This window comes from Engystomops pustulosus, chromosome 7, assembly GCF_040894005.1.
Source record: "Engystomops pustulosus chromosome 7, aEngPut4.maternal, whole genome shotgun sequence".
Lineage (NCBI taxonomy): Eukaryota > Metazoa > Chordata > Amphibia > Anura > Leptodactylidae > Engystomops > Engystomops pustulosus.
Genome location: NC_092417.1, coordinates 20,356,985 through 20,384,863, shown reverse-complemented (window position 1 = coordinate 20,384,863; position 27,879 = coordinate 20,356,985). Strand labels below are relative to the sequence as shown.

The window sequence follows — 27,879 nt, the reverse complement described above, 5'->3', positions numbered from 1 at the left end:
CAGATGACAATCGATCTTCTACAACAACTGGGTTTCCTAATCAATTGGGAAAAATCCCTTCTTATTCCAACAACCAGAATTCAGTTCCTGGGGTATATTCTCGACTCGTGCAGTATGACTATTCATCTTCCTCAGGAGAGAATCTTGAAAATCAAGCAGTCCGTGCACTACCTTATCAAGACAAGATGCACAACGGTCAGAACAGCCATGAGGGTCCTGGGTCTGATGACTTCAATAATAGAAGCAGTTCCTTGGGCAAAGGCACATTTCAGACAGCTACAACTCAACATTCTGGCTGTTTGGAACAAATCTCCAGCAGGATTCGACAAACCGATTGTACTAACTCCTCAGACCAGAGTGAGCCTCGGTTGGTGGTTGAGGAAGAATTTGGCGTCCGGCAGATCTTTACGTTTTGTTCAACCCCAGATCCTGACAACCGATGCCTCATCCTCAGGTTGGGGGGCCCACCTCGGCAATCTCTGGGTTCAGGACAAATGGAATTACACAGACAGGACTCTGTCCTCAAATCAAAGAGAATTGAAAGCCATTTATTTAGCCCTGAAATTCTTTCAGACCTAGCTGAAAAAAACAGCATGTGAAGGTACAGACCAACAATCTGTCATGTGTTTATTACATAAACAAGCAAGGGGGTACCAGGAGCACACCCCTCATCAAACTGTGTCAAAAGATTATCTCCTGGGCCGAGGAAAACCTTCAGAGTCTGTCAGCAGTCCACATTCGAGGGTCTCTGAACACTCAGGCAGACATTTTAAGCCGCTCTCAACTAAGACCAGGGGAATGGTCCCTGAACAGTGTTATCTTCCAACAGATTGTTAGTCGGTTCGGTTGTCCACAAATGGACATGATGGCGACCAAACAGAACTCGAAGTTGCCAATGTTTTGCTCTCTTTACAGGTCAGACCAACCCTATGCAGTGGATGCCCTGTCTCTTCCCTGGACCAACCTGTTCATTTACATATTTCCTCCAATACCGCTCATTCAGAGGATACTTTACAAATTCAAAGAAGAGAAACCGAATGCAATTCTGATCCTACCATTTTGGCCACGCAGAGTATGGTTTCCTCTTGTAATGAGGTTGTCCAAGGGCGAATATTGGAAACTTCCTGCAGTTCCACATCTCTTGGAACAGATGGGGTTTTTCCATCCATCACCACAGAAGCTACAGCTTACGGCCTGGAGATTGAGAAGAAGACCCTAACAGGTCTAGGTCTTTCATCCAGAGTTATAAAGACATTGTTGTCAGCTAGAAGACCAGCGACCATTAAGTCCTATGGTAGAGTTTGGAAAGTCTTCACATCCTGGTGTTCAGATAATTCTGTATCTGAACCTTCAGTCTCAGATATTCTTACTTTTCTACAGGATGGCCTTGATAAAGGTTTAAAACCTGCTACCTTGAAGCTTCAGTTTGCTGCAATCAATGCTTTAAATAACAATAGATTCTCATCTAATCATTTAGTACGGAGATTCTTCAAGGCTTTAAGGAACATCAAACCTCCTATTAGGCCACCATGTCCACAGTGGGATCTTGCCTTGGTCCTACATCATCTCACAGAACCTCCCTTTGAGCCTATACAGGAAGCTTCTCTCAAATGTTTATCGTGGAAGACATTCTTTTTAGTTGCCGTTTCCACTGCTAGAAGAATTTTAGAGCTGCAAGCCTTATCCTGCAAAGAGCCATACTTACAGATAAGACCAGACTGCATCATACTAAGAACCGTTCCATCGTTTCTTCCTAAAGTGGCCTCAGTTTCTAATTTTATCTTCCAGCTTTGTGTCCAACTCCTGCTAATGCTCATCAGCAAGTTCTGCATCTTCTGGATGTTAGAAGATCCGTCTTGACTTATCTAGAGAAGACAAAATCTTTTAGAAAATCTGAATCTCTGTTTCTCCAATTTCAAGGTCCAAGAAAAGGGATGAAGGTCTCTGCAGCCTCTCTCTCTCGATGGATAAAGCAGAGAGAGTATTTCTATGGCTTACAAAGCCTTGGGACAACCTTCACCTTTACAGATTAGGGCTCATTCTACAAGATCTACTGCTACTTCCTGGGCAGAGTATGCAATGCTCTCTAAGATCAGATCTGTCAAGCAGCTTCTTGGACTTCTTCTAATACTTTTGCTAAACATTACAGGCTGGATGTCTCCTTAGCTGGCTCAGCCTTTGGCGTATCGGTGCTATCTACAGTGGCTTCGAAAATTTGTCCCCCCCTTTGATTTGCTACCTAAATCCCATCAGTGCTGCCTGTAGGACGAGAGGAAGATCTAAATTTTGCTTACCTGAAAATTTCTTTTCCTCGAAGTCCAAAGGCAGCACTATTATATTCCCTCCCAATAAAATAATTTTTTTGCTGCATAAAACACGCCTCTTCCTTGACTCCTAGGATACTTATAGGGCAGTCGGTTAATTGATTTATTGTTAATTAACATTGTTATTGTGTTCTTCTGTCATAATTAGGACTCCAGACTCTTACCCATCAGTGCTGCCTTTGGACTTCGAGGAAAAGAAATTTTCAGGTAAGCAAAATTTAGATCTTAAAGGGAACCTACCACCACAAATCTAGCTATAAAGGTAGATCGGGTGGTAGGTAGATCAATAGGACGTGAGGATATCCCTTTTAAGGGCTAATCCTCACGTCCCCGCACTTTTTTGGTAACTTTTATTAAACTAGTATGCGAATTTTGTTATGCGGCTACTGGGGCGTGGAGTAGCCGCATCTAAGGTTACACGAGGCGGCTACTCAACGCCCCGGTAGCCTCTTTTCTCCTCTTACTCACTATCTTCGGCGCGCAGCTCTGTGCAGCTTTTGCTGAGGTGTTTCTTGCTGCAGATTCTTGCACTACCACTCAGACACTGGGCCTGGTCTGCACTACAACAACTCAGACACTGGACATGCTCTGCACTACCACTCAGACACTGGGCCTGCTCTGCACTACCACTCAGACACTGGGCCTGCTCTGCACTACCACTCAGACACTGGGCCTGCTCTGCACTACCACTCAGACACTGGGCCTGCTCTGCACTACCACTCAGACACTGGGCCTGCTCTGCACTACCACTCAGACACTGGGCCTGCTCTGCACTACCACTCAGACACTGGGCCTGCTCTGCACTACCACTCAGACACTGGGCCTGCTCTGCACTACAACGACCCAGACACTGGGCCTGCTCTGCACTACAACGACCCAGACACTGGGCCTGCTCTGCACTACAACGACCCAGACACTGGGCCTGCTCTGCACTACAACGACCCAGACACTGGGCCTGCTCTGCACTACAACGACCCAGACACTGGGCCTGCTCTGCACTACAACGACCCAGACACTGGGCCTGCTCTGCACTACAACAACTCAGACACTGGGCCTGCTCTGCACTACAACAACTCAGACACTGGGCCTGCTCTGCACTACAACAACTCAGACACTGGGCCTGCTCTGCACTACAACAACTCAGACACTGGGCCTGCTCTGCACTACAACAACTCAGACACTGGGCCTGCTCTGCACTACCACTCAGACACTGGGCCTGCTCTGCACTACCACTCAGACACTGGGCCTGCTCTGCACTACCACCCAGACACTGGGCCTGCTCTGCACTACCACCCAGACACTGGGCCTGCTCTGCACTACAACAACTCAGACACTGGGCCTGCTCTGCACTACAACAACCCAGACACTGGACCTGCTCTGCACTACCACTCAGGACTGTAGGGACTTGTAAACTTAGCCCAAAATATTCAGGCTCTTGACCTGGAAATTTTAAATCCTCCAAAATTAAACCAGCCATCAATGGACACCACACCATGTTTCTTCTTGTGGGTATGTGGGGGGGCCACAGCATTTATTTTTAGAGAAACAATTAATTAATTAAAAGAGGCCCCGCCACGTGCCCCCAATGCTTTTAAACCACAGGGCGGGCCACAATAAGCCCGCCCAATCCAACCTCTTTTTGGGACCGCCTAAAGAAGGAGCCAATCGCCTTTTAAGCCGCCTTCTGCACCATCACCAGAAATCCCCTACATTCCCCAGCCCCTTCTCTATGCGATTTGGGGCTAATGAACACTGGGCCTGCTCTGCACTACAACGACCCAGACACTGGGCCTGCTCTGCACTACAACGACCCAGACACTGGGCCTGCTCTGCACTACAACGACCCAGACACTGGGCCTGCTCTGCACTACCACTCAGACACTGGGCCTGCTCTGCACTACAACGACCCAGACACTGGGCCTGCTCTGCACTACCACTCAGACACTGGGCCTGCTCTGCACTACCACCCAGACACTGGGCCTGCTCTGCACTACCACAACTCAGACACTGGGCCTGCTCTGCACTACCACAACTCAGACACTGGGCCTGCTCTGCACTACCACAACTCAGACACTGGGCCTGCTCTGCACTACAACAACTCAGACACTGGGCCTGCTCTGCACTACAACAACTCAGACACTGGGCCTGCTCTGCACTACAACAACTCAGACACTGGGCCTGCTCTGCACTACAACGACCCAGACACTGGGCCTGCTCTGCACTACAACAACTCAGACACTGGGCCTGCTCTGCACTACAACGACCCAGACACTGGGCCTGCTCTGCACTACCACTCAGACACTGGGCCTGCTCTGCACTACAACGACCCAGACACTGGGCCTGCTCTGCACTACAACAACTCAGACACTGGGCCTGCTCTGCACTACAACAACTCAGACACTGGGCCTGCTCTGCACTACAACAACTCAGACACTGGGCCTGCTCTGCACTACAACAACTCAGACACTGGGCCTGCTCTGCACTACAACAACTCAGACACTGGGCCTGCTCTGCACTACAACAACTCAGACACTGGGCCTGCTCTGCACTACAACAACTCAGACACTGGGCCTGCTCTGCACTACAACAACTCAGACACTGGGCCTGCTCTGCACTACAACAACTCAGACACTGGGCCTGCTCTGCACTACAACAACTCAGACACTGGGCCTGCTCTGCACTACAACAACTCAGACACTGGGCCTGCTCTGCACTACAACAACTCAGACACTGGGCCTGCTCTGCACTACAACAACTCAGACACTGGGCCTGCTCTGCACTACAACAACTCAGACACTGGGCCGGCTCTGCACTACAACAACTCAGACACTGGGCCTGCTCTGCACTACAACAACTCAGACACTGGGCCGGCTCTGCACTACAACAACTCAGACACTGGGCCTGCTCTGCACTACAACAACTCAGACACTGGGCCTGCTCTGCACTACAACAACTCAGACACTGGGCCGGCTCTGCACTACAACAACTCAGACACTGGGCCTGCTCTGCACTACAACAACTCAGACACTGGGCCGGCTCTGCACTACAACAACTCAGACACTGGGCCGGCTCTGCACTACAACAACTCAGACACTGGGCCGGCTCTGCACTACAACAACTCAGACACTGGGCCGGCTCTGCACTACAACAACTCAGACACTGGGCCGGCTCTGCACTACAACAACTCAGACACTGGGCCTGCTCTGCACTACAACAACTCAGACACTGGGCCTGCTCTGCACTACAACAACTCAGACACTAGGCCTGGTCTGCACTACAACAACTCAGACACTGGGCCTGCTCTGCACTACAACAACTCAGACACTGGGCCGGCTCTGCACTACAACAACTCAGACACTGGGCCGGCTCTGCACTACAACAACTCAGACACTGGGCCGGCTCTGCACTACAACAACTTAGACACTGGGCCGGCTCTGCACTACAACAACTCAGACACTGGGCCGGCTCTGCACTACTACAACTCAGACACTGGGCCTGCTCTGCACTACCACTCAGGACTGTAGGGACTTGTAAACTTAGCCCAAAATATTCAGGCTCTTGACCTGGAAATTTTAAATCCTCCAAAATTAAACCAGCCATCAATGGACACCACACCATGTTTCTTCTTGTGGGTATGTGGGGGGGCCACAGCATTTATTTTTAGAGAAACAATTAATTAATTAAAAGAGGCCCCGCCACGTGCCCCCAATGCTTTTAAACCACAGGGCGGGCCACAATAAGCCCGCCCAATCCAGCCTCTTTTTGGGACCGCCTAAAGAAGGGGCCAATCGCCTTTTAAGCCGCCTTCTGCACCATCACCAGAAATCCCCTACAGTCCCCAGCCCCTTCTCTATGCGATTTGGGGCTAATGAACACTGGGCCTGCTCTGCACTACAACGACCCAGACACTGGGCCTGCTCTGCATTACAACGACCCAGACACTGGGCCTGCTCTGCACTACCACTCAGACACTGGGCCTGCTCTGCACTACCACTCAGACACTGGGCCTGCTCTGCACTACAACAACTCAGACACTGGGCCTGCTCTGCACTACAACAACTCAGACACTGGGCCTGCTCTGCACTACAACAACTCAGACACTGGGCCTGCTCTGCACTACAACAACTCAGACACTGGGCCTGCTCTGCACTACAACAACTCAGACACTGGGCCTGCTCTGCACTACAACAACTCAGACACTGGGCCTGCTCTGCACTACCACTCAGACACTGGGCCTGCTCTGCACTACCACTCAGACACTGGGCCTGCTCTGCACTACCACTCAGACACTGGGCCTGCTCTGCACTACAACAACTCAGACACTGGGCCTGCTCTGCACTACCACTCAGACACTGGACCTGCTCTGCACTACCACTCAGACACTGGACCTGCTCTGCACTACCACTCAGACACTGGACCTGCTCTGCACTACCACTCAGACACTGGGCCTGCTCTGCACTACCACTCAGACACTGGGCCTGCTCTGCACTACCACCCAGACACTGGGCCTGCTCTGCACTACCACAACTCAGACACTGGGCCTGCTCTGCACTACCACAACTCAGACACTGGGCCTGCTCTGCACTACCACAACTCAGACACTGGGCCTGCTCTGCACTACAACAACTCAGACACTGGGCCTGCTCTGCACTACAACAACTCAGACACTGGGCCTGCTCTGCACTACAACAACTCAGACACTGGGCCTGCTCTGCACTACAACGACCCAGACACTGGGCCTGCTCTGCACTACAACAACTCAGACACTGGGCCTGCTCTGCACTACAACGACCCAGACACTGGGCCTGCTCTGCACTACCACTCAGACACTGGGCCTGCTCTGCACTACAACGACCCAGACACTGGGCCTGCTCTGCACTACAACAACTCAGACACTGGGCCTGCTCTGCACTACAACAACTCAGACACTGGGCCTGCTCTGCACTACAACAACTCAGACACTGGGCCTGCTCTGCACTACAACAACTCAGACACTGGGCCTGCTCTGCACTACAACAACTCAGACACTGGGCCTGCTCTGCACTACAACAACTCAGACACTGGGCCTGCTCTGCACTACAACAACTCAGACACTGGGCCTGCTCTGCACTACAACAACTCAGACACTGGGCCTGCTCTGCACTACAACAACTCAGACACTGGGCCTGCTCTGCACTACAACAACTCAGACACTGGGCCTGCTCTGCACTACAACAACTCAGACACTGGGCCTGCTCTGCACTACAACAACTCAGACACTGGGCCTGCTCTGCACTACAACAACTCAGACACTGGGCCTGCTCTGCACTACAACAACTCAGACACTGGGCCGGCTCTGCACTACAACAACTCAGACACTGGGCCTGCTCTGCACTACAACAACTCAGACACTGGGCCGGCTCTGCACTACAACAACTCAGACACTGGGCCTGCTCTGCACTACAACAACTCAGACACTGGGCCTGCTCTGCACTACAACAACTCAGACACTGGGCCGGCTCTGCACTACAACAACTCAGACACTGGGCCTGCTCTGCACTACAACAACTCAGACACTGGGCCGGCTCTGCACTACAACAACTCAGACACTGGGCCGGCTCTGCACTACAACAACTCAGACACTGGGCCGGCTCTGCACTACAACAACTCAGACACTGGGCCGGCTCTGCACTACAACAACTCAGACACTGGGCCGGCTCTGCACTACAACAACTCAGACACTGGGCCGGCTCTGCACTACAACAACTCAGACACTGGGCCTGCTCTGCACTACAACAACTCAGACACTGGGCCTGCTCTGCACTACAACAACTCAGACACTAGGCCTGGTCTGCACTACAACAACTCAGACACTGGGCCTGCTCTGCACTACAACAACTCAGACACTGGGCCGGCTCTGCACTACAACAACTCAGACACTGGGCCGGCTCTGCACTACAACAACTCAGACACTGGGCCGGCTCTGCACTACAACAACTTAGACACTGGGCCGGCTCTGCACTACAACAACTCAGACACTGGGCCGGCTCTGCACTACTACAACTCAGACACTGGGCCTGCTCTGCACTACCACTCAGGACTGTAGGGACTTGTAAACTTAGCCCAAAATATTCAGGCTCTTGACCTGGAAATTTTAAATCCTCCAAAATTAAACCAGCCATCAATGGACACCACACCATGTTTCTTCTTGTGGGTATGTGGGGGGGCCACAGCATTTATTTTTAGAGAAACAATTAATTAATTAAAAGAGGCCCCGCCACGTGCCCCCAATGCTTTTAAACCACAGGGCGGGCCACAATAAGCCCGCCCAATCCAGCCTCTTTTTGGGACCGCCTAAAGAAGGGGCCAATCGCCTTTTAAGCCGCCTTCTGCACCATCACCAGAAATCCCCTACAGTCCCCAGCCCCTTCTCTATGCGATTTGGGGCTAATGAACACTGGGCCTGCTCTGCACTACAACGACCCAGACACTGGGCCTGCTCTGCATTACAACGACCCAGACACTGGGCCTGCTCTGCACTACCACTCAGACACTGGGCCTGCTCTGCACTACCACTCAGACACTGGGCCTGCTCTGCACTACAACAACTCAGACACTGGGCCTGCTCTGCACTACAACAACTCAGACACTGGGCCTGCTCTGCACTACAACAACTCAGACACTGGGCCTGCTCTGCACTACAACAACTCAGACACTGGGCCTGCTCTGCACTACAACAACTCAGACACTGGGCCTGCTCTGCACTACAACAACTCAGACACTGGGCCTGCTCTGCACTACCACTCAGACACTGGGCCTGCTCTGCACTACCACTCAGACACTGGGCCTGCTCTGCACTACCACTCAGACACTGGGCCTGCTCTGCACTACAACAACTCAGACACTGGGCCTGCTCTGCACTACCACTCAGACACTGGACCTGCTCTGCACTACCACTCAGACACTGGACCTGCTCTGCACTACCACTCAGACACTGGACCTGCTCTGCACTACCACTCAGACACTGGGCCTGCTCTGCACTACCACTCAGACACTGGGCCTGCTCTGCACTACCACTCAGACACTGGGCCTGCTCTGCACTACAACAACTCAGACACTGGGCCTGCTCTGCACTACAACAACTCAGACACTGGGCCTGCTCTGCACTACAACAACTCAGACACTGGGCCTGCTCTGCACTACCACTCAGACACTGGGCCTGCTCTGCACTACCACTCAGACACTGGGCCTGCTCTGCACTACAACAACTCAGACACTGGGCCTGCTCTGCACTACCACTCAGACACTGGACCTGCTCTGCACTACCACTCAGACACTGGACCTGCTCTGCACTACCACTCAGACACTGGACCTGCTCTGCACTACCACTCAGACACTGGAGCTGCTCTGCACTACCACTCAGACACTGGAGCTGCTCTGCACTACCACTCAGACACTGGGCCTGCTCTGCACTACCACTCAGACACTGGGCCTGCTCTGCACTACCACTCAGACACTGGGCCTGCTCTGCACTACCACTCAGACACTGGGCCTGCTCTGCACTACCACTCAGACACTGGGCCTGCTCTGCACTACCACTCAGACACTGGGCCTGCTCTGCACTACAACGACCCAGACACTGGACCTGCTCTGCACTACAACGACCCAGACACTGGACCTGCTCTGCACTACAACAACTCAGACACTGGACATGCTCTGCACTACAACAACTCAGACACTGGACATGCTCTGCACTGACTCAGACACAGGAGCTGCTCTGCACTGGTCTCAGGAAATGTAACCATATTGTGTGATGTCACTACAGCAGCTTTGTTTAGTTAACTCTATAGTTGCTGTGTAGTAGTGTGATACACAGGTGTATGTGCACAGTTTAGCTGTGTTTGTGAGGCAGGGATCTAGAGATGATGATACCCCTGTTTTCACTGGGCTACATATATATATATATATTATCATAGAGCAAAGTGTTCAGTTAGGAACAATGTTCTCCTGTAACATATCCCCCTGTTGTCGGAAACCCAACACACTATGCTGGAGGTCTGCTCTTCTGTGTGTTGGTGCTTCACATTACAAAATAAAGACAAATACAACCAAAAATCATCTGCAGAATCCCCAATAGCGAGAGCTATTCGCCAAGGCCTGTAGGCTGCGCCGCGGACTTTGCTGATGAATTGCACAGAGATAGTTACCCACCACCTTTCCTGAGACCTATTGTACTTAGACAGGGGCAGGTAATCACCCCTCTTACTTTCTCCTCCTACTCACAATCCTCGTCCGATGATCCTGCCGTCTGCGCATGCGCAGAACAGCAGCCCCGCGCCTGTGCAGCTCCGGCTTCGGAGCAGACGGCAGGATCGTCGGATGAGGGCGCACAGCTACGAGGAGCTGCGCACCTAAGATTGTGAGTAGAAGGAGAAAAGAGGCTACCGGGGCGTGGAGTAGCCGAGCCATGTAACCTCAGATGCGCTACTCCACGCCCCAGTAGCCGCATAACAAAATTTGCATACAAGTTTCATAAAAGTTACCAAAAAAGTGCGGGGACGTGAGGATTAGCCCTTAAAAGGGCTATCCTCACGTCCTATTGATCCACCTACCACCCGATCTACCTTTATAGGTAGATTTGTGGTGGTAGGTTCCCTTTAACCCCTTAAGGACGGAGGGTTTTTCGGCTCATTTCTCGCTCTCCAACTTCAAAAATCCATAACTTTTTCATTTTTACGTGTACAGACCTGTGTGAGGGCTTATTTTGTGTGTAACAAATTTTACTTTCCCGTAATGTTATTTATTTTAACATGCCGTGTACTGGGAAGCTGAAAAAAAATTCCAAATGTGGAAGCGTCACGTTCTTGTGGGTTCAGTTTTTACGACTTTCACTCTTCACTCCAAATAACATGTCTACTTTATTCTTTGGTTCGGTGCGATCGCGGTGATACCAAATTTATACAGGTTTTATTGTGTTTTAATACATTTTCAAAAATTAAACGAATGTGTACAAAAAAGAAAAAAAATTTTTTGCCATCTTCTGTCGCTAATAACTTTTTCATACTTTGATGCACGGAAATGTGTGAGGGGTCATTTTTTGCGAAATGAGGCGACATTTTCATTGCTTCCATTTTGAGGTCTGTGCGACATTTTGATAATTTTTTATTTCATTTTTTATGTGATGTAAAAAGGTGTAAAAGTCGCATTTCGGACATTTGGGCGCCATTTCCCGCCTCGGAGGTCACCGCCGGCCGTAACCGTTTTTATATTTTGATAGATCGGGCATTTCGGGACGCGGCGATACCTAATGTGTCTGTGATTTTTACTGTTTATTATGTTTTATATCAGATCTAGGGAAAGGGGGGTGATTTGAATTTTTAATATTTTATCAATTTTTTTTATTTTTTAAACTTTTTTTTTTCTTTTTTTTTTCACTATCTTTTAGACCATCTAGGATACATTAACCCTAGATGGTCAGATCGCTGCTACCATATACTGCAATACTTCTGTATTGCAATATATGGCATTTTTGCAGCTCATTCATTACAATGAGCCACTGGCTCATTGTAACGAATCTGCAGATGCCAGATAGTCTCGGGTCAAACGAAGACCCGAGGCTACCAGGGCAACCGATCTCCGCCACCCCGATGACGTTCGGGGGTGCGGCGATCGCAACAAAGATGGCGGCGCGCCTTTTTTAAAATGCCGTCGGCGACTTTGCTGGCGGCAACGGAGGGGTTAATAGCCGCGGTTATTAGCGGTGGGGGTTTTCTGCAATATGCAAAAAACCCCACCTTGTATGAAGAGGACTCCGTGAGCCCTCTTCATACATTCCCTGTACCTCTGCGCCGTAGAGCTACGGCGCAGAGCGTTAAGGGGTTAAGAACCATCATATTGCCAACACAAATATGCAAACATAAAGAAAAGCCCAAATCTGTTTTTTATGATTAACACCTTTGTCTTTGCAAGCAGAGGCATGGCTCCAGGACATTTCCTCTATACACTTCCCTTGTACTTCTGTTAGTCTTCGTTGCTGAAAACAAACAAAAGAATTGGAGCTCATTTAGGCTTGGTTGCAAACAGTCAAACATACAGGTAACAGTAACAGTATACCTCATCCCTCCCCCCTTCTAGGGAGGGAGAGTTATTTAGGTTTACAACAATACACATCCTGGCCATTATATGGGAATCCATGATTTTACAAATTGTGGCCAAGTATATTATGGATCCCCAACCAAAAGCCTATTGCAACAGATTTCCAGTAGGGCTGACTGTTGTACAGTTGTGTGGTCCTGTTCCATGTGTAGCCACACATTTGTGCTCCTGATTTTGTAATACCATCCCCCTTTCATACAGGTGAACCCTTTGTGGACAGAACCTTTTATATGTCCATACTGTAAACGGTCAAAACACCAAACATTCCCCCACTTCCTCAGTATTTGGTTGGGAGTAGAGATGAGCGAGTATACTTGTCTGAGCTTAATGCGCATTCGAGTATTAGAGTACTCGAAATGGCTCGTTGCTCGGACGAGTATCTCGCCTGCTCGAGATCGAGCATTTACTTTAGAAAAGACAGTGAAGAACAGTGAAGAATACAATGAAAACAGTGAACACAGGATCATTTAAGTGAAAAAAACAGTGAAGAACACATTGCAGATGTTTCCGTACAACTTTTCCGAAGACACGCATGCCAAACGTTGTTCTTCACAATAGTATGTGAAGAACAATATGTGTGAAGAACACATTGCAGATGTATGGAAACTTCTCCACAAACATCCGGATCATGCCTTGTGGGGTTCCTGGACTATAATTCTTAGTCACCTTCCTATACATAACTTCAAACCTCCCACACAGAGACAAGGGCTCATCATAGATGGTTGGTCTGAAGTTAACCAGTATGTCTGGGGTGACATCCAAATGCCCTGTTACTAATCTCATGAGGATGGAAAGTCTGTCTCCCTCATCATGAAATTGGCCGTTACTGGGGGCTGCTTTCCCTATGGCCTCATATCTTTGATAAAGATGTGCTGGTAGCCATAGCTTGAACAGCTCCATGCGATGTTCTATTGGAACAGAAAATTTCTTAAAATATCCCTCAAAAGTGTCACATGAAGTGAAAGGATCTAAATTTTCATCATAGCTTGGGATATATTTACATATATTCAACAGATATTGCATCCTCTCCATCTTATGGGAAGATTGCGATTCCTGTACATTACTGTCACACACATGCAGGTTATGGCTGATTACTGACGTCTCTGAGTCGCCCTCTAATCCTCCATCTATCCCACCAGCAATGCTTGTCCCTCCATCTACTACACTGCCCACTAGTCCAGGCCTAGTAACAAGCCGGGGTGTGGAGTGATCTGTAGCAGCCGCAGGTTCAGTCTCATCTCTCCCCCTGTTTGCACACAAAACACAAACTTGTTTCGTGGGCAAAGACTCTTTGATGGACGTCTGCAGGCTACAGATGATCTCATCCCTTTTTGCTATTTGCTGCTTTTTGCTTATATTCGGTTATTTCCATGTATAACTGTATAAACACCTTATCCACATCTGCATAATACTTCTCCTTCTCAGCGACCTGAGACTGCAGGGTGTGTATCCGGCTGTCCCTCTCTTTTATAGCCTCCATTTGCTCTTTCAGTTGTGTCTCTAGGCTGCACCGCTGTTTAACCCCTTCCTTACAACACTTGCAATGCAAATCTTTAGGAACCTTTGATCCTTTTGCAATATCCCCCATCAGGGACTTGGCTTTTTCTTGTGGCCTGGAGGCAGCCGGGGCCCAGGATACCGGAGTGGCTGGCGGTTGCGGCCGAGGCACGCTGTGGTCACGGTGCTTGGTATGGGAACCGGAGGGCTGTCCTACAGCCTGGCAGCTCTCCAGCAGGGTGGTGTTGGCAAGAAATGATGAGGGAGAGGCTGATGTACTGGTTCACCCTGGGGAAACCCCTGAGTATCTGTAAGATGAGTCCCTGGGTGATGGATGGGGAAGCCCGTGGTGGTAGACAGCCGTATCCAGGGATCAGATGGAGGCAGCGTTGTGCAAAAATAACTAACAGTTCTTTATTCAAACAACAGCAGGCAACGAGCCAAACGATCTTGTACAATTGCCGGATTACTGGGAAGTCCGGATGTCTGGAAGTGGTCATAGAAAGTGAACTCAGGAGTTGGGTCACCAGCCTGGTTTCAGATGCAGGCTGGGATGTAGCTGTGTCCAATGCTGGAAGCTGCAGCTTTTATCCTTGATGTTCTGTGTGTGGGCACTAGAGGTGTGCGCCACACGCTCTCTTACTATAAGCTCTGAAGGATGATGTAGATGTGCTCTCTAGGAGAGCTGGATCCCAAGAGATGCTCGTAAGTCAGGAGCTGGGGACTAAGAGGATTGCTCAGTAAGAGATCTTCCTGTCCAGAGGTTTTATCCTCCTCTGGTCAGGTGATGGCTCATTCTCCAATTACACTCCAGTTACAAAGGTGGAACATCGCTGGCTAATAACATTAGTAAACAAGATCAACCCTTGCCTGTTCAGGCAGGGACTACCGCTGCTAATTTCCTCTGAATGTACTCAATGGTGCAAGGGGCTTATTCGCAACCACTCCTCTGCCTTGCACATTGGCAGGGGTGTTGTACTTTGTCTTCATCTACCTTCTCCAGCTTACTAATGGCCTCCTCAAAAACACACACAAGCTTCGCCATCATATGGAGCCTCTTAGATGTCTGGTTCAGTACACTGCGCTTAGCAATATGCAACTTATCATAAGAACTTGCCTGCTCTACCAGGGATTCCCATAGCAGCTCAATAGATTCCTCTTTCTTAGATAACACGGGGTTAAACAAACTATATTTACTTAAAGGACACCTGTCATCAGGTCTGTGTCACTAGTCCTGTCACCTCTACCTGTTGGAGCAGCTCACAAGGATCCCATCCCAGCCTTTATACACCCCATAAATTACCCCCCTATAGAAAGTTCACCCCTCAACGTATGTAAAACAACTTCTATTAAGTCCATTAACCCTTTAAGTGTTTCACATGGGTTAAAACAATATGGACCTGCGATTTAGAAACTTTAGATTTTTTTTGGAAAATACATTCATTTAGGCCAAAACTGACAGTTTCAGAATAAATTAAATGATGAAACGCACTGCAACGTTAGATGCCCAATTCCTCCCAAGTGCCGATACCCCATATGTGGTGGAAAACTTCTGTACGGGTGCACGGCCGAGCATAGGATCAAAGCAGCGCTATTCACAGCAGATTTGTATTGTCACATTGTACAAGCTATAAACTTTAATTTTTTTAGTAATGTGAACATATGAGGCTTTTTATGTACGGGATGAGATACAATGTATAGATAATTCATTTTGGGGATCTGTAGCTTATTCATGAGATTTATTAACTATTTCAAGGGGGACACAAACAAAATCATCAATTTTTATTTTGGATTTTTGGCCTCGGTCACACGTACCGCTAGACGTCCGTTCATAACGCGACGCTAGCGCACAGGGGGAGGTCCTTGGCCCGAACGCACATGCGTTTCCAGAGATACGCATGCGATCGGCTTAACAATCGCATGCGTTTCCCTGGGCATGTGCGTTCGGGCCGAGGACCTCCCCCTGTGCGCTAGCGTCGCGTTATGAACGGACGTCTAGCGGCCTTTAGCACTTCCCCCTCCCCGCTCACCGTAACGTAAAAATAATATTTTATCTTTATTCTCTGGTTCACTACGATTGTGGTGATGCCTCATTTATATCGTTTTTCTTATCTTTGCTCAATTTTCCTGAGCAAAACCAATATCGGAGAAAATCACATTGTTTTTACTATCGACAACTTTTTAGGGCCATAACTTCTGTATTTTTCTGTTGTCAGACCTCTTGGAGGGCTTATTTTTTGTGAAAAGAGTTGTACTTCTTCTGCCGCTGTACAAAGGTGGCGCGTCAGAAGAAGTACCCTTAATGACCGCCGTAAAAACCCGATAGGGTTGTCATCAAGGGGTTAAACAGCTGTTAACCCTTGCATTTACAAAACGCATGCATTAACGCTTGTGTTAACGCATGTGTTAATATTGTGTTAACATTGTGTTAACAGACACATGCATTGATGCAATGTTAACGCATGTGTTAACAATGCGTTAACAGTCGCGTTTTGTAAATGCAAGTGTCGACAGCTTTATAATTAGGCACATCTTTCTGCAGCTGTTGCAATGCGTTTTTAAACGCGACGTGTGACCGCACCCTTAAACACCGGCAATCGGAGCTCACTCCGACGGCGGGTGTTACACTGGGGTGTTGGCTATTAATCACAGCCGGAACCCCGTGTTTCTCAATGCCGGTTCGGCTCCAATCCAGAGCTGAGCCGGCAATACCTCAGGGCGCGTTCACACGTTCCGCTAGTGCCGCGTTCATAACGCGACGCTAGCGCACAGTGGGTGGGGCTCGGGCCTATCGCATATGCGTTTCCTGGGAAACGCATGCGATTGATAACCCGATCGCATGCGTTTCTCTGGAAACGCATATGCGATCGCCCCAAACTCCGCGCCCTGTGCGCTATTGTCGCGTTATGAACGCGGCGCTAGCGGAATGTGTGAATGCGCCCTCAGCGGCGGATATATCTGCTGCTGAGCGCTAAGGCTGGTGCCACACCAGGGCCGGCTCCAGGTTCTAGTGGGCCCCTGGGCGACAGAGCCTTAGTGGGCCCCTCCGTGGACCGCCCTCCAGTGGCCACACTGCGCCCCCCCCCCCGGGGACACACTGATCCCCCCCCCCCAGGGACACACTGAACCCCCCCCCCTCCCCTGCGGACACACTGAACCCCCCCGCTCCCCCTCCCCTGCGGACACACTGAACCCCCCCGCTCCCCTGCGGACACACTGAACCCCCCTGCTGACACAATTACCCCCTCCAGACACATTGAACCTCCCCCCCTCCCCCTGTGGACACAATGACCCCCCTGCTGACACACTAACCCCCCCCCTCCCTCTCCCCCTGTATACACACTGACCCCCCCGCCCCCCACGGACACCCTGACTCCCCTCGGAAAAGAAAAAAGAAAGAATTTACCTGTCCTGGTTCCCCCGGAGCAGCGCCTGCAGCTGTCATCGGCCTGGGCCTCCCGTACGCGCCGGCTCTGAAGCCGGCACACGTGATCCGATGACGTCATCATGTGCGCCGGCTTCAAAGCCGTCGCATGCCCTGCGGAGCGCTGCATCGTTGGAACCGGGACAGGTGAGTTTTAGATTCTGCCTCTATGCTGCGCTCCCGACCAGCGCAGCATAGAGGCAGAAAAGTGATCGATCCCGATGGTGATCAATTGTACCAGTGTCTTATAGCGACACTGGTACAATTGATCCGGGGGCCCGAGTGGGTCCCTCCAGTACCCCGGGGCCCCGGCACTTGCCCGGGTTGGCCGGGTGCTGGCGCCGGGCCTGTGCCACACGTAGCGCTTTGTCTGATCGCCGATGCGATCGGGCTGAGGCCAGGCCCGGTGGGCACGGCTTTGTCTGTGTTTGCGTTTGCAAGCACAGACAAAGCGCTACGTGTGGCACCAGCCTCAGGGTGGTGGCACACTTTGACGCATTTTTGGGCTGTTTTTAAGCAGTCCATTAAAAACGCGCTTGAAAACGCACCTGTTTTTGTCCGGTTTTCCAAATTTGCGCAATTAAAAAATGGACAAAAACAGAGGCGTTTTTAATGGACTGCTTAAAGCGGCCGAAAAACGCGTTAAAAACGCCACGTTTGCCACCAACCTAAGGGCGCGTTCACACGTTGTGCTTTGGTTGCGTTTTCATTGCGTTTTAAAACGCATTACAACAGCTGAAGAGAGGTGATTTGCCTAATTACATTATTGTTTACATGCGTGTTAACATCACGTTTACAATGCGTTTTGGAAATGGAAACGTTAACAGTAATGTAATTAGGCGAATCACCTCTCCTCAGCTGTTATAATGTGTATTAAAACGCAATGAAAACGCAACCAAAGCGCAACGTGTGAACGCGCCCTGAGGGATTAAACTTGATCAGACAGACCCAACTTTCCCAGGACTGCCATCTGCTCAGCTTTTCCTTAGGCACAATCCGCCTTTCATGCCCAAACTCTACTTCAGTGGCAGCTGCCCTGCCACAACAGGTAAACTCAGTGCAGGAATCTTATGAAGAGAACAATTACATATCAAGACAGTAACTATTCATCCAAGTCCATTCATATTTCATAGAGATTGGAGTTACGTTCATATCAGGAATCTTGTTAGTACTCAGTGTATTGTAGGAAGGAAGGTGAGATGAGGAGGAGGAGGAGCTGCTGCTGGGCTTGGCTCCTGTGCTCTAGGATTGTCATGTTTTTAGCTGCTGCTGTTATCATCATGAAGCTCAGGATATTTCTCGGTTTAATTGCTCTGATGCAGGTTTTATCAGGTACGTTCTGTATAGATTATTCCTCTGTAGATAAGTTTATGGGGGTCACTGAAAAGGTCAATCACTTTATAGAGAAACTAAACTTTGTAAACTTGTGTTTTTAGAGTCGGGGGATAACTATAAACGTTGTCAGATATTTTATTCAAAAAGTTACATTCTTCTTTAATGAATCTTTACTAGAGATGAGCGAGCACTAAAATGCTCGGGTACTCGTTATTCGAGACGAACTTTTCCCGATGCTCGAGTGCTCGTCTCGAATAACGAGCCCCATTGAAGTCAATGGGAGACTCGAGCATTTTTCAAGGGGACCAGGGCTCTGCACAGGGAAGCTTGGCCAAACACCTGGGAACCTCAGAAAAGGATGGAAACACCACGGAAATGGACAGGAAACAGCAGGGGCAGCATGCATGGATGCCTCTGAGGCTGCTTAATCGCACCATTATGCCAAAATTATGGGCAACAGCATGGCCATGACAGAGTGACCGAATGAAGCTAGATAGCATCTAAAACATCCAATAATTGACCCTGACACTATAGGGGACGGCATGCAGAGGCAGCGGCAGCAGCGGAAGGCTAGAGAGTGTCATGGCGACATACCCTAAATGGACTCAGGTTTCACCAAAGGAGGTGAAATGATTTCCTATGTGAACAAAAGGGTGGCGACATAGTGACCAAGTTCCATAACGTATCTGGTGAAACACCCGAAAAATGAGCCTGACACAGCTCTTTTGATAAGGGGACGACATGTGGAGGCAGCCATGGAGACGACTTCCATGATTAAGAGCGACAGTATGGGGCATTCATATTGCGCTGCTATGATTGCAACTTCAGGTCTCCAGCATGGCGGCGACAGATGGGCCGCGTTCCACTATGTATCTGGTGAAACACCTGAAAATTCTGCCTGACACAGCTCGTTTGATAAGGGGACGATGTATGGAGGCAGTGAACTAGTAGTAGATTAAAGGTGCTGCAGTTAAAACTATGTTAGTTGGATCTTGAGATCCAGGCGAGCTCCGCTGCCAGGCGAGCTCGCTGCCAGGCGAGCTTTCGCCAATCCAAGCCCCTGTCTCTAGGCTACTTCCCAAACAGCACTTCTAAGAACCTTTTGTATAAGATCAAGTGTAGTAGCGTTCTTATAAGTTTAGGATATGGCGGGTGAGGGGAATGTAAACAGATGCGCAAGAAGCGCTGAAATAATATTGGTAAATGATAAAAGTTTGCCAGTATATTTTGTGGATTACACAGCAGGGTGGCGACAAAGTTAACAAGTTTGATGTGGAATGCCCTGTAATAGCTCTTGGGCGGTGTGCCTTTTATCGCCTAGGCTCAGCAGTTTGAGCACCGCCTGCTGTCGCTTAGCGACGGCACTGCTGCTGTGCCTAGAGCTACCGACTGATGGCGCCATGCCCACGGATGGTAATTCGGAGGAGGAGGAGGTGGAGGAGGGGTGGGAGGAGGAGGAGGTATAGTAGGCCTTTGAGACCTGGACCGAGGTAGGCCCCGCAATCCTCGGCGTCGGCAGTATATGACCAGCCCCAGGGTCAGACTCGGTCCCAGCCTCCACCAAGTTAAGTGTAGTAGCGTTCTTATAAGTTTGGGATATGGCGGGTGAGGGAAATGTAAACAGATGCGCAAGAAGCGCTGAAAAAATATCCGTAAATGGTAAAAGTTTGGCAGTATATTTTGTGGATTACACAGCAGTGTAATCAACAGATGCGCAAGAAGCGCTGAAATATTATCGGTTAATCATAAAAGTTTGCCAGTATATTTTGTGGATAACACAGCAGGGTGGCGACAAAGTTAACAACTTTGATGTGGAATCCATGAAAGCAACCCAAGTTTCTGCCTGACACACCTCGTTTGATAAGGGGACGATGTATGGAGGCAGCAATAGAGACAACGTGTGGAGGCTGCTATGGAGACAATTTAATTTGGATAGTGCCTGTATGTGGCAGTCCAAAAAAGTTTTCAAACCAGAGGAGCAGGTAGGTGGCCCTCCAGAAAAATCAAATAGATTGAGTGCCTGTATGTGGCAGTCCAAAAAAGTTTTCAAACCAGAGGAGCAGGTAGGTGGCCCTCCAGAAAAATTGAATAGATTGAGTGCCTGTATGTGGCAGTCCCAAAAATTGTTTAAAACAGAGGACCGGGTAGGTGGCCCTCCAGAAAAATTAAATACATAAAGTACTATAGCTAGAGCCAGTGGGCCCTGTCAAAAAATAGCCAGTTTCCTCTGCTTTAGTGTACAAAGAGGAGGAGAAGGAGGAAAATGAGGAGGAGGAGTGCATAAATTATTCAGGTTGAGCTTCCTTCACCTGGTGGAGATTGGAAATTATGAGAAATCCAGGCTTTATTCATCTTAATAAGCGTCAGCCTGTCAGCGCTGTCAGTCGACAGGCGTGTACGCTTATCGGTGATGATGCCACCAGCTGCACTGAAAACCCGCTCGGACAACACGCTAGCGGCAGGGCAGGCAAGAACCTCCAAGGCGTACAGCGCCAGTTCGTGCCACATGTCCAGCTTTGAAACCCAGTAGTTGTAGGGAGCTGTGTGATCATTTAGGACGATGGTATGGTCAGCTACGTACTCCCTCACCATCTTTCTGTAAAGATCAGCCCTACTCTGCCGAGACTGGGGACAGGTGACAGTGTCTTGCTGGGGTGACATAAAGCTGGCAAAAGCTTTGTAAAGCGTACCCTTGCCAGTGCTGGACAAGCTGCCTGCTCGCCTACTCTCCCTCGCTACTTGTCCCGCAGAACTACGCACTCTGCCGCTAGTACTGTCAGAAGGGAAATACTGTTTCAGCTTGTGCACCAGGGCCTGCTGGTATTCATGGATTCTCACACTCCTTTCCTCTCCAGGGGTGAGAGTGGAAAGATTTTGCTTGTACCATGGGTCCAGGAGAGTGAATACCCAGTAATCGGTGCTGGAATAAATTCTTTGAACGCGAGGGTCACGGGATAGGCAGCCTAGCATGAAATCTGCCATATGCGCCAGAGTCCCAACTCTCAAGAATTCACTCCCATCACTGGCCTGACTGTCCATCTCCTCCTCCTCCAACTCCTCCAACTCCTCTTCTTCTGCCCATACACGCTGAACAGTGAAGGACTGAGCAATGCTCCCCTCTTGTGTCTCGCCAACATTCTCCTCCTCTTCCTCCGCATCCTCCTCCACCTCCTCCGATATGCGCTGAGAAACAGACCTGAGGGTGCTTTGGCTATCAACAAGGGAATCTTCTTCCCCCATCTCTTGTGACGAGCGCAAAGCTTCCGACTTCATGCTGATCAGAGAGTTTTTCAACAGGCCAAGCAGCGGGATGGTGAGGCTGATGATGGCGGCATCGCCACTGACCATCTGTGTTGACTCCTCAAAGTTACTCAGCACCTGACAGATATCAGACATCCACGTCCACTCCTCATTGTAGACTTGAGGAAGCTCACTGACCTGACTACCAGTTCTGGTGGAAGTTGACATCTGGCAGTCTACAATCGCTCTGCGCTGCTGGTAAACTCTGGATAACATGGTTAATGTTGAATTCCACCTCGTGGGCACGTCGCACAACAGTCGGTGAGCGGGCAGTTGGAGGCGGCGCTGCCCTGAGAGTGGCAGCATCTGTGCTGGACTTCCTGAAATGCGCACAGATGCGGCGCACCTTCGTGAGCAAATCAGACAGATTGGGGTATGTCTTGAGGAAACGCTGAACTATCAGATTTAACACATGGGCCAGGCATGGCACATGTGTCAGTCTGCCGAGTTGCAGAGCCGCCACCAGGTTACGGCCGTTGTCACACACAACCATGCCTGGCTTCAGGTTCAGCGGTGCCAGCCACAGATCAGTCTGCGCCGTGATGCCCTGTAATAGTTCTTGGGCGGTGTGCCTTTTATCGCCTAGGCTCAGCAGTTTGAGCACCGCCTGCTGTCGCTTAGCTGTGCCTAGAGCTAGCGACTGATGGCGCCATGCCCACGGATGGTAGTTCGGAGGAGGAGGTGGAGGAGGGGTGGGAGGAGGAGGAGGCATAGTAGGCCTGAAAGACCTGGACCGAGGTAGGCCCCGCAATCCTCGGCGTCGGCAGTATATGACCAGCCGCAGGGTCAGACTCGGTCCCAGCCTCCACCAAGTTAACCCAATGTGCCGTCAGCGATATATAGTGGCCCTGCCCGGCAGCACTCGTCCACGTGTCCGTGGTCAGGTGGACCTTGTCAGAAACGGCGTTGGTCAGGGCACGGATGATGTTGTCTGACACGTGCTGGTGCAGGGCTGGGACGGCACATCGGGAAAAGTAGTGGCGGCTGGGGACCGAATACCGAGGGGCGGCCGCCGCCATGAGGTTGCGAAAGGCCTCAGTCTCTACTAGCCTATAGGGCAGCATCTCCAGGCTAAGCAATCTGGAGATGTGGACATTAAGGGCTTGGGCGTGCGGGTGGGTTGCACTATATTTCCGTTTCCGCTCCAGCGTCTGGGGTATGGAGAGCTGAACGCTGGTGGATGCTGTGGAGGATCGTGGAGGCGACGATGGGGTTTTTGTGCCAGGGTCCTGGGCAGGGGGCTGACTATCAGCTGATACAGGGGAAGGAGCAGTGGTGTGCACGGCCGGAGGTGAACGGGCTTGGTGCCACTGAGTGGGGTGTTTAGCATTCATATGCCTGCGCATACTGGTGGTAGTTAAGCTAGTAGTGGTGGAACCCCTGCTGATCCTGGTTTGGCAAAGGTTGCACACCACAGTCCGTCGGTCATACAGTGTTTCTTTAAAGAACCTCCAGACTTCTGAAAATCTAGCCCTCGCCACGGGAGCTTGACTACGGGCAACATTTGGCGCTGATGCACCAGCTCTGGCCCTGCCTCTCCATCTGGCCCCACCACTGCCTCTTCCAACCTGTTCTGCTATAGGACTCGCCTCCGTCTCAGAAGCACTGTGTTCACCCGGCCTCTCAACCCAGCTTGGGTCTGTCACCTCATCATCCTCCGATCCCTCAGTCTGCTCCCCCCTCGGACTTCCTGCCCTGACAACAACTTCACCACTGTCTGACAACTGTGTCTCCTCATCGTCCGACACCTCTTTACACACTTCTTCCACTACGTCAATAATGTCATTGTCACGAACCCGACTCACCGGAGTTCACACACTGGGATAACTACTCTATGGAGTCCCAGAATTTAGCCCTTAAGCTCCGCCCACTTCCACAAAATGGCGTCCTTACGCTAAATTTACTCCACAGAATCCACACTGCCACCACCCACAACGCAAAGAAGGCCGTAGGCACCTCAACCACACAGACAATGCACCCTGATGATAACTCAGCACATGCACTCACTACTTACACTATATTACAATTATAAACTCACACAGAACATGCAATCGCTTACTACATGGACTATGCTAATAATGACCTCTGGTAATGTGATTCCCTTCAGAGACTCAGATTCTTTAAGGCTACAAGCAGAGGCTTATTAAAAAGTTTTAATTTACATAAAAATGCAGTACACTCAAAGAATTAAATTGTCAGATAAAATGAAAAAAGGATTAAAAGCAATACACATACAATACTTACAAACAGTTATGGAAGAAGAAACAAAAAATTCTTACTAGTGGAATAGGAAGAAATTCTTTGGCCCGAGGACAGGGCATAAGCATCGATCCAGCCTTCTATTGTGATAGAGTCACTCAGACTGAACACTACTATGTGGCTGCTTCATTAATTTAAGCCCAGGTGATTTTTTTACCCCCACTCCTGGCTGTGATGTCACTGTGAGGGGGAATTTTTCTATCCCCCTCCCATCAGTGAGCTACTTTTTGGGTCTGAGTTTTTATCAGAACCCCATAACTTTTGATTGGAAGATGGCACAATTGTGCCATGGCTTCCAACCAAACGGGCATGTTATTCCCATTAACCCCATACCAAACTCGGGGTGTCTTAGCCTAATATCAGGGGTGTTCTGCTATTGGCTGCCTTCCATTGCAGCTAATGTTCTGATTTTCGGTCCAGAAGTGTGTCTAGACCCCATAACTGTCCGGTGTAACTTGGGACCTATAATTATGAATTATGTTCCAGTTATGGACAGCTATGATATTCCCCTTTGTCTGAATTTGGAGGGAAGAACATGCAGTCTGTGGCTTCTTTTCATCCCCCACTAGCTAGACTACTCTGGCCGAAAGGTGTTAATTTTACCACTTAGGAAGACCATGCTTCTCTGATCAAACATAGACTCCCTGGGGTGTTATAACCACCCTGCCAGGCTCATCTTCCTGGCTGGTCTTAAACAAATGGAGCCTAATGATTTATAACAGGCAGAATGAAACACAAAGAAAGAAAAAAAATATATATATATAACAAACAAACTGTGGAGGAGTAATATTATTATCACACCTCCCTCCAGAGATATGGCATGGGATTTGGATATTCTAATCAATATCCCAAGCCATTGTCCACCGGCTCTCCCTGCCGTGACAACCCGTCCGCATTCCCATGGTCACTGGCCTTCTTGTGTTGAATGGTAAAGTCATATTGCTGTAGGCCTAGACTCCATCTCAGCAGCTTTCCGTTATCCCCAGATACCTGGTGAAGCCAACTGAGAGGGTTGTGGTCCGTTACCACGGTGAACTTTCGGCCATATAAGTAGGGCTGTAGTTTCTGTAGGGCCCACACAATGGCAAGGCATTCTTTTTCTATGGTGGCATAGGCCACCTCCCTGGGTAAGAGTTTCCTGCTTAGGTATAGGATGGGGTGCTCATCTCCCTCTGGGTTGACCTGGCTGAGTACCGCACCCGAGCCTAGGCGCTGGTGTCAGTCTGGACTACGAACTTGCGGCTGAAATCTGGACTCAATTTCAGGAGCCAATTTCAGAGCCGCCATGGACCGCTCACAATCGGCAGTCCAGCTGACTACCTGTGGTAGTTTCTTCTTTGTGAGGTCTGTGAGGGGCTTGGCCAGGGTACTGTAGTTAGGGACGAACTTACGGTAGTACCCAGCTGTTCCTAAAAATGACATCACCTGTTTCTTCGTTTTGGGGGTAGGCCAATTTGCAATGGCCTCTACTTTCCCTGGCTCGGGCTTAAGTGTCCCCCCACCTACCAGGTGTCCTAGGTATTGCACCTCAGACATGCCTATCTGACACTTCCCAGGCTTGATGGTGAGACCGGCTTCCCAGAGGCGCTTGAGCACCTGTGACAGGTGTGTCAAGTGCTCCTCCCATGTCTGGCTAAACACTGCAATATCATCCAGGTATGCCACAGCAAACTTTTCAGACTTACTTAGCAGTTTGTTCACCAAGCGCTGGAATGTGGCAGGGACATTCTTCATGCCAAAGGGCATGACTTTAAACTCATATAGTCCAAAGGGGGTGATGAAGGCGGACTTTTCCTGCGCCTCCACTGTCATGGGAATCTGCCAATACCCCCTACTTAAATCCATGATGGTGATATACTGGGCGCCGGCGAGTTGATCCAAAAGTTCATCTATGCGGGGCATTGGGTAAGCGTCAAAAACTGTGATGCTGTTCAGCTTCCTGTAGTCCACACAGAAGCGTGTGGTCTTGTCCTTTTTGGGGACAAGCACCACAGGTGATGCCCACGCACTTTGAGACTCTTGGATCACCCCCAGTCCCAGCATTTCCTCCACCTCCCTCTTAATGTCAGCCCTTACTTCTGTAGAAACCCGATATGCACCCTGTCTGACTGGTGGGTGTTCCCCCGTGTCTACATGATGAGAGGCTAGTGGGGTTTTTCCTGGTTTACCGGTGAAAATGTCAAGGTATGGGTTGAGTGTCTCTCTCAGCTGGAATTTCTGAGATCCAGACAGCTGGGTGCTGACTATTGCACCCTCCTGTGCGGATGCCACTAAGTCAGGCAAGGCCTCCCTTTCTCCCTCCTCTGGTATACTGCAAACTGGCAGGACGCACGTATCCCTATCATGATGAGCCTTGATCATGTTCACATGAAAAATCTTGTGCTTCTTGCGAACATGGTCGATCGTGACTACATAGTTCACGTCATTTAGGCGTTGATGAATGGGATACGGGCCTTCCCACGCAGCTTGGAGTTTGTTTTGGGTAGTGGGGATCAGGACCCACACCTTCTGGCCCACCTCATACACTCTCTCCCTGGCGTTCCTGTCATACCACCGTTTCTGGTCGGCCTGGGCTTGAGTCAGGTTCTCCTGCACCATCCCTGTCAATGCCTGCAGTCTGTCCCTGAACTTCAGAACATAGTCAACTACAGAGACCTCTGGTGACCCCAATTCTCCCTCCCATGACTCCTTCATGAGATCTAGTGGGCCCCGTACCTTCCTGCCATAGAGAAGCTCAAAGGGAGAGAATCCAGTCGATGCCTGCGGTACCTCTCTGTAAGCGAATAGCAGGTGTGGTAGATAGCGATCCTAGTCCTTCCCATGGGTATCCGCAAACGTCCAGAGCATCTGTTTGAGGGTCCCATTAAACCGCTCGCAGAGTCCATTGGTCTGCGGGTGATAAGGACTGGCTACCAAGTGCTGCACCTTTATTTTCTTACAGAAGCACTGCATAAGGTGAGACATAAACTGGGTCCCCTGATCTGTGAGCATCTCTCTGGGGAACCCTACACGAGAGAATATAGTGAGGAGCGCATCTGCCACCTTGTCAGCCCGGATGGATGACAATGCCACGGCCTCTGGGTAACGTGTGGCATAATCCACAACCGTCAGGATGAAGCGTTTACCTGAGCTGCTTTTGACATTCACAGGGCCTACAATGTCAACAGCAATTCTCTGGAAAGGCTCCTCAATTATGGGTAAAGGGATGAGGGGTGCTCGCTGGACCTGGCCGGCCTTCCCCACCCTTTGACATACTATACAGGAACGGCAATATTCCGCCACATCATTCCCCATATTGGGCCAATAGAAATTCTGCTTGAGTCGACTTTTGGTTTTACTTATCCCCAGATGGCCTGCTAGTGGTATCTCGTGGGCAACTCTCAAAAACTACTCCCGGAAAGGGCGAGGTACCACCAGTTGCCTATCAAGGGATACATCCTGCTGGGGGTCAGTGTGAAGGCTCTGTCTATATAGCCTACCCTGGTCCCATGTAATACATTCCTTGTCCCCCTCCTCAGGGGTCTGACCAGCCCTCTCACGTAGCTTGTGTAGACTCTCATCTGAGTGCAGGGCGTCCAGAAACTGGCGACGCTCTGACTCTGTACT

At 49.9% G+C, this 27,879-nt stretch overlaps 1 protein-coding gene across 2 annotated transcripts in view; it reads left to right on the top strand.

Annotated features, from left to right (window-relative positions):
• LOC140069378 (SLAM family member 8-like) overlaps window positions 1-27,879 on the top strand; it is a 160,023-nt gene that overhangs the window by 49,823 nt on the left and 82,321 nt on the right. Inside the window, exon 1 of one of the 2 annotated variants that reach the window (XM_072115022.1) lies at window positions 18,618-18,711. The exons of the other annotated variant lie outside the window; for it this stretch is intronic. Coding sequence (XP_071971123.1) covers window positions 18,633-18,711 — 79 coding nt within the window. The 5' untranslated portion in view covers window positions 18,618-18,632. Of the gene's footprint in view, window positions 1-18,617; window positions 18,712-27,879 lie in introns of those variants that run through there. 2 annotated transcript variants of the gene reach the window in all.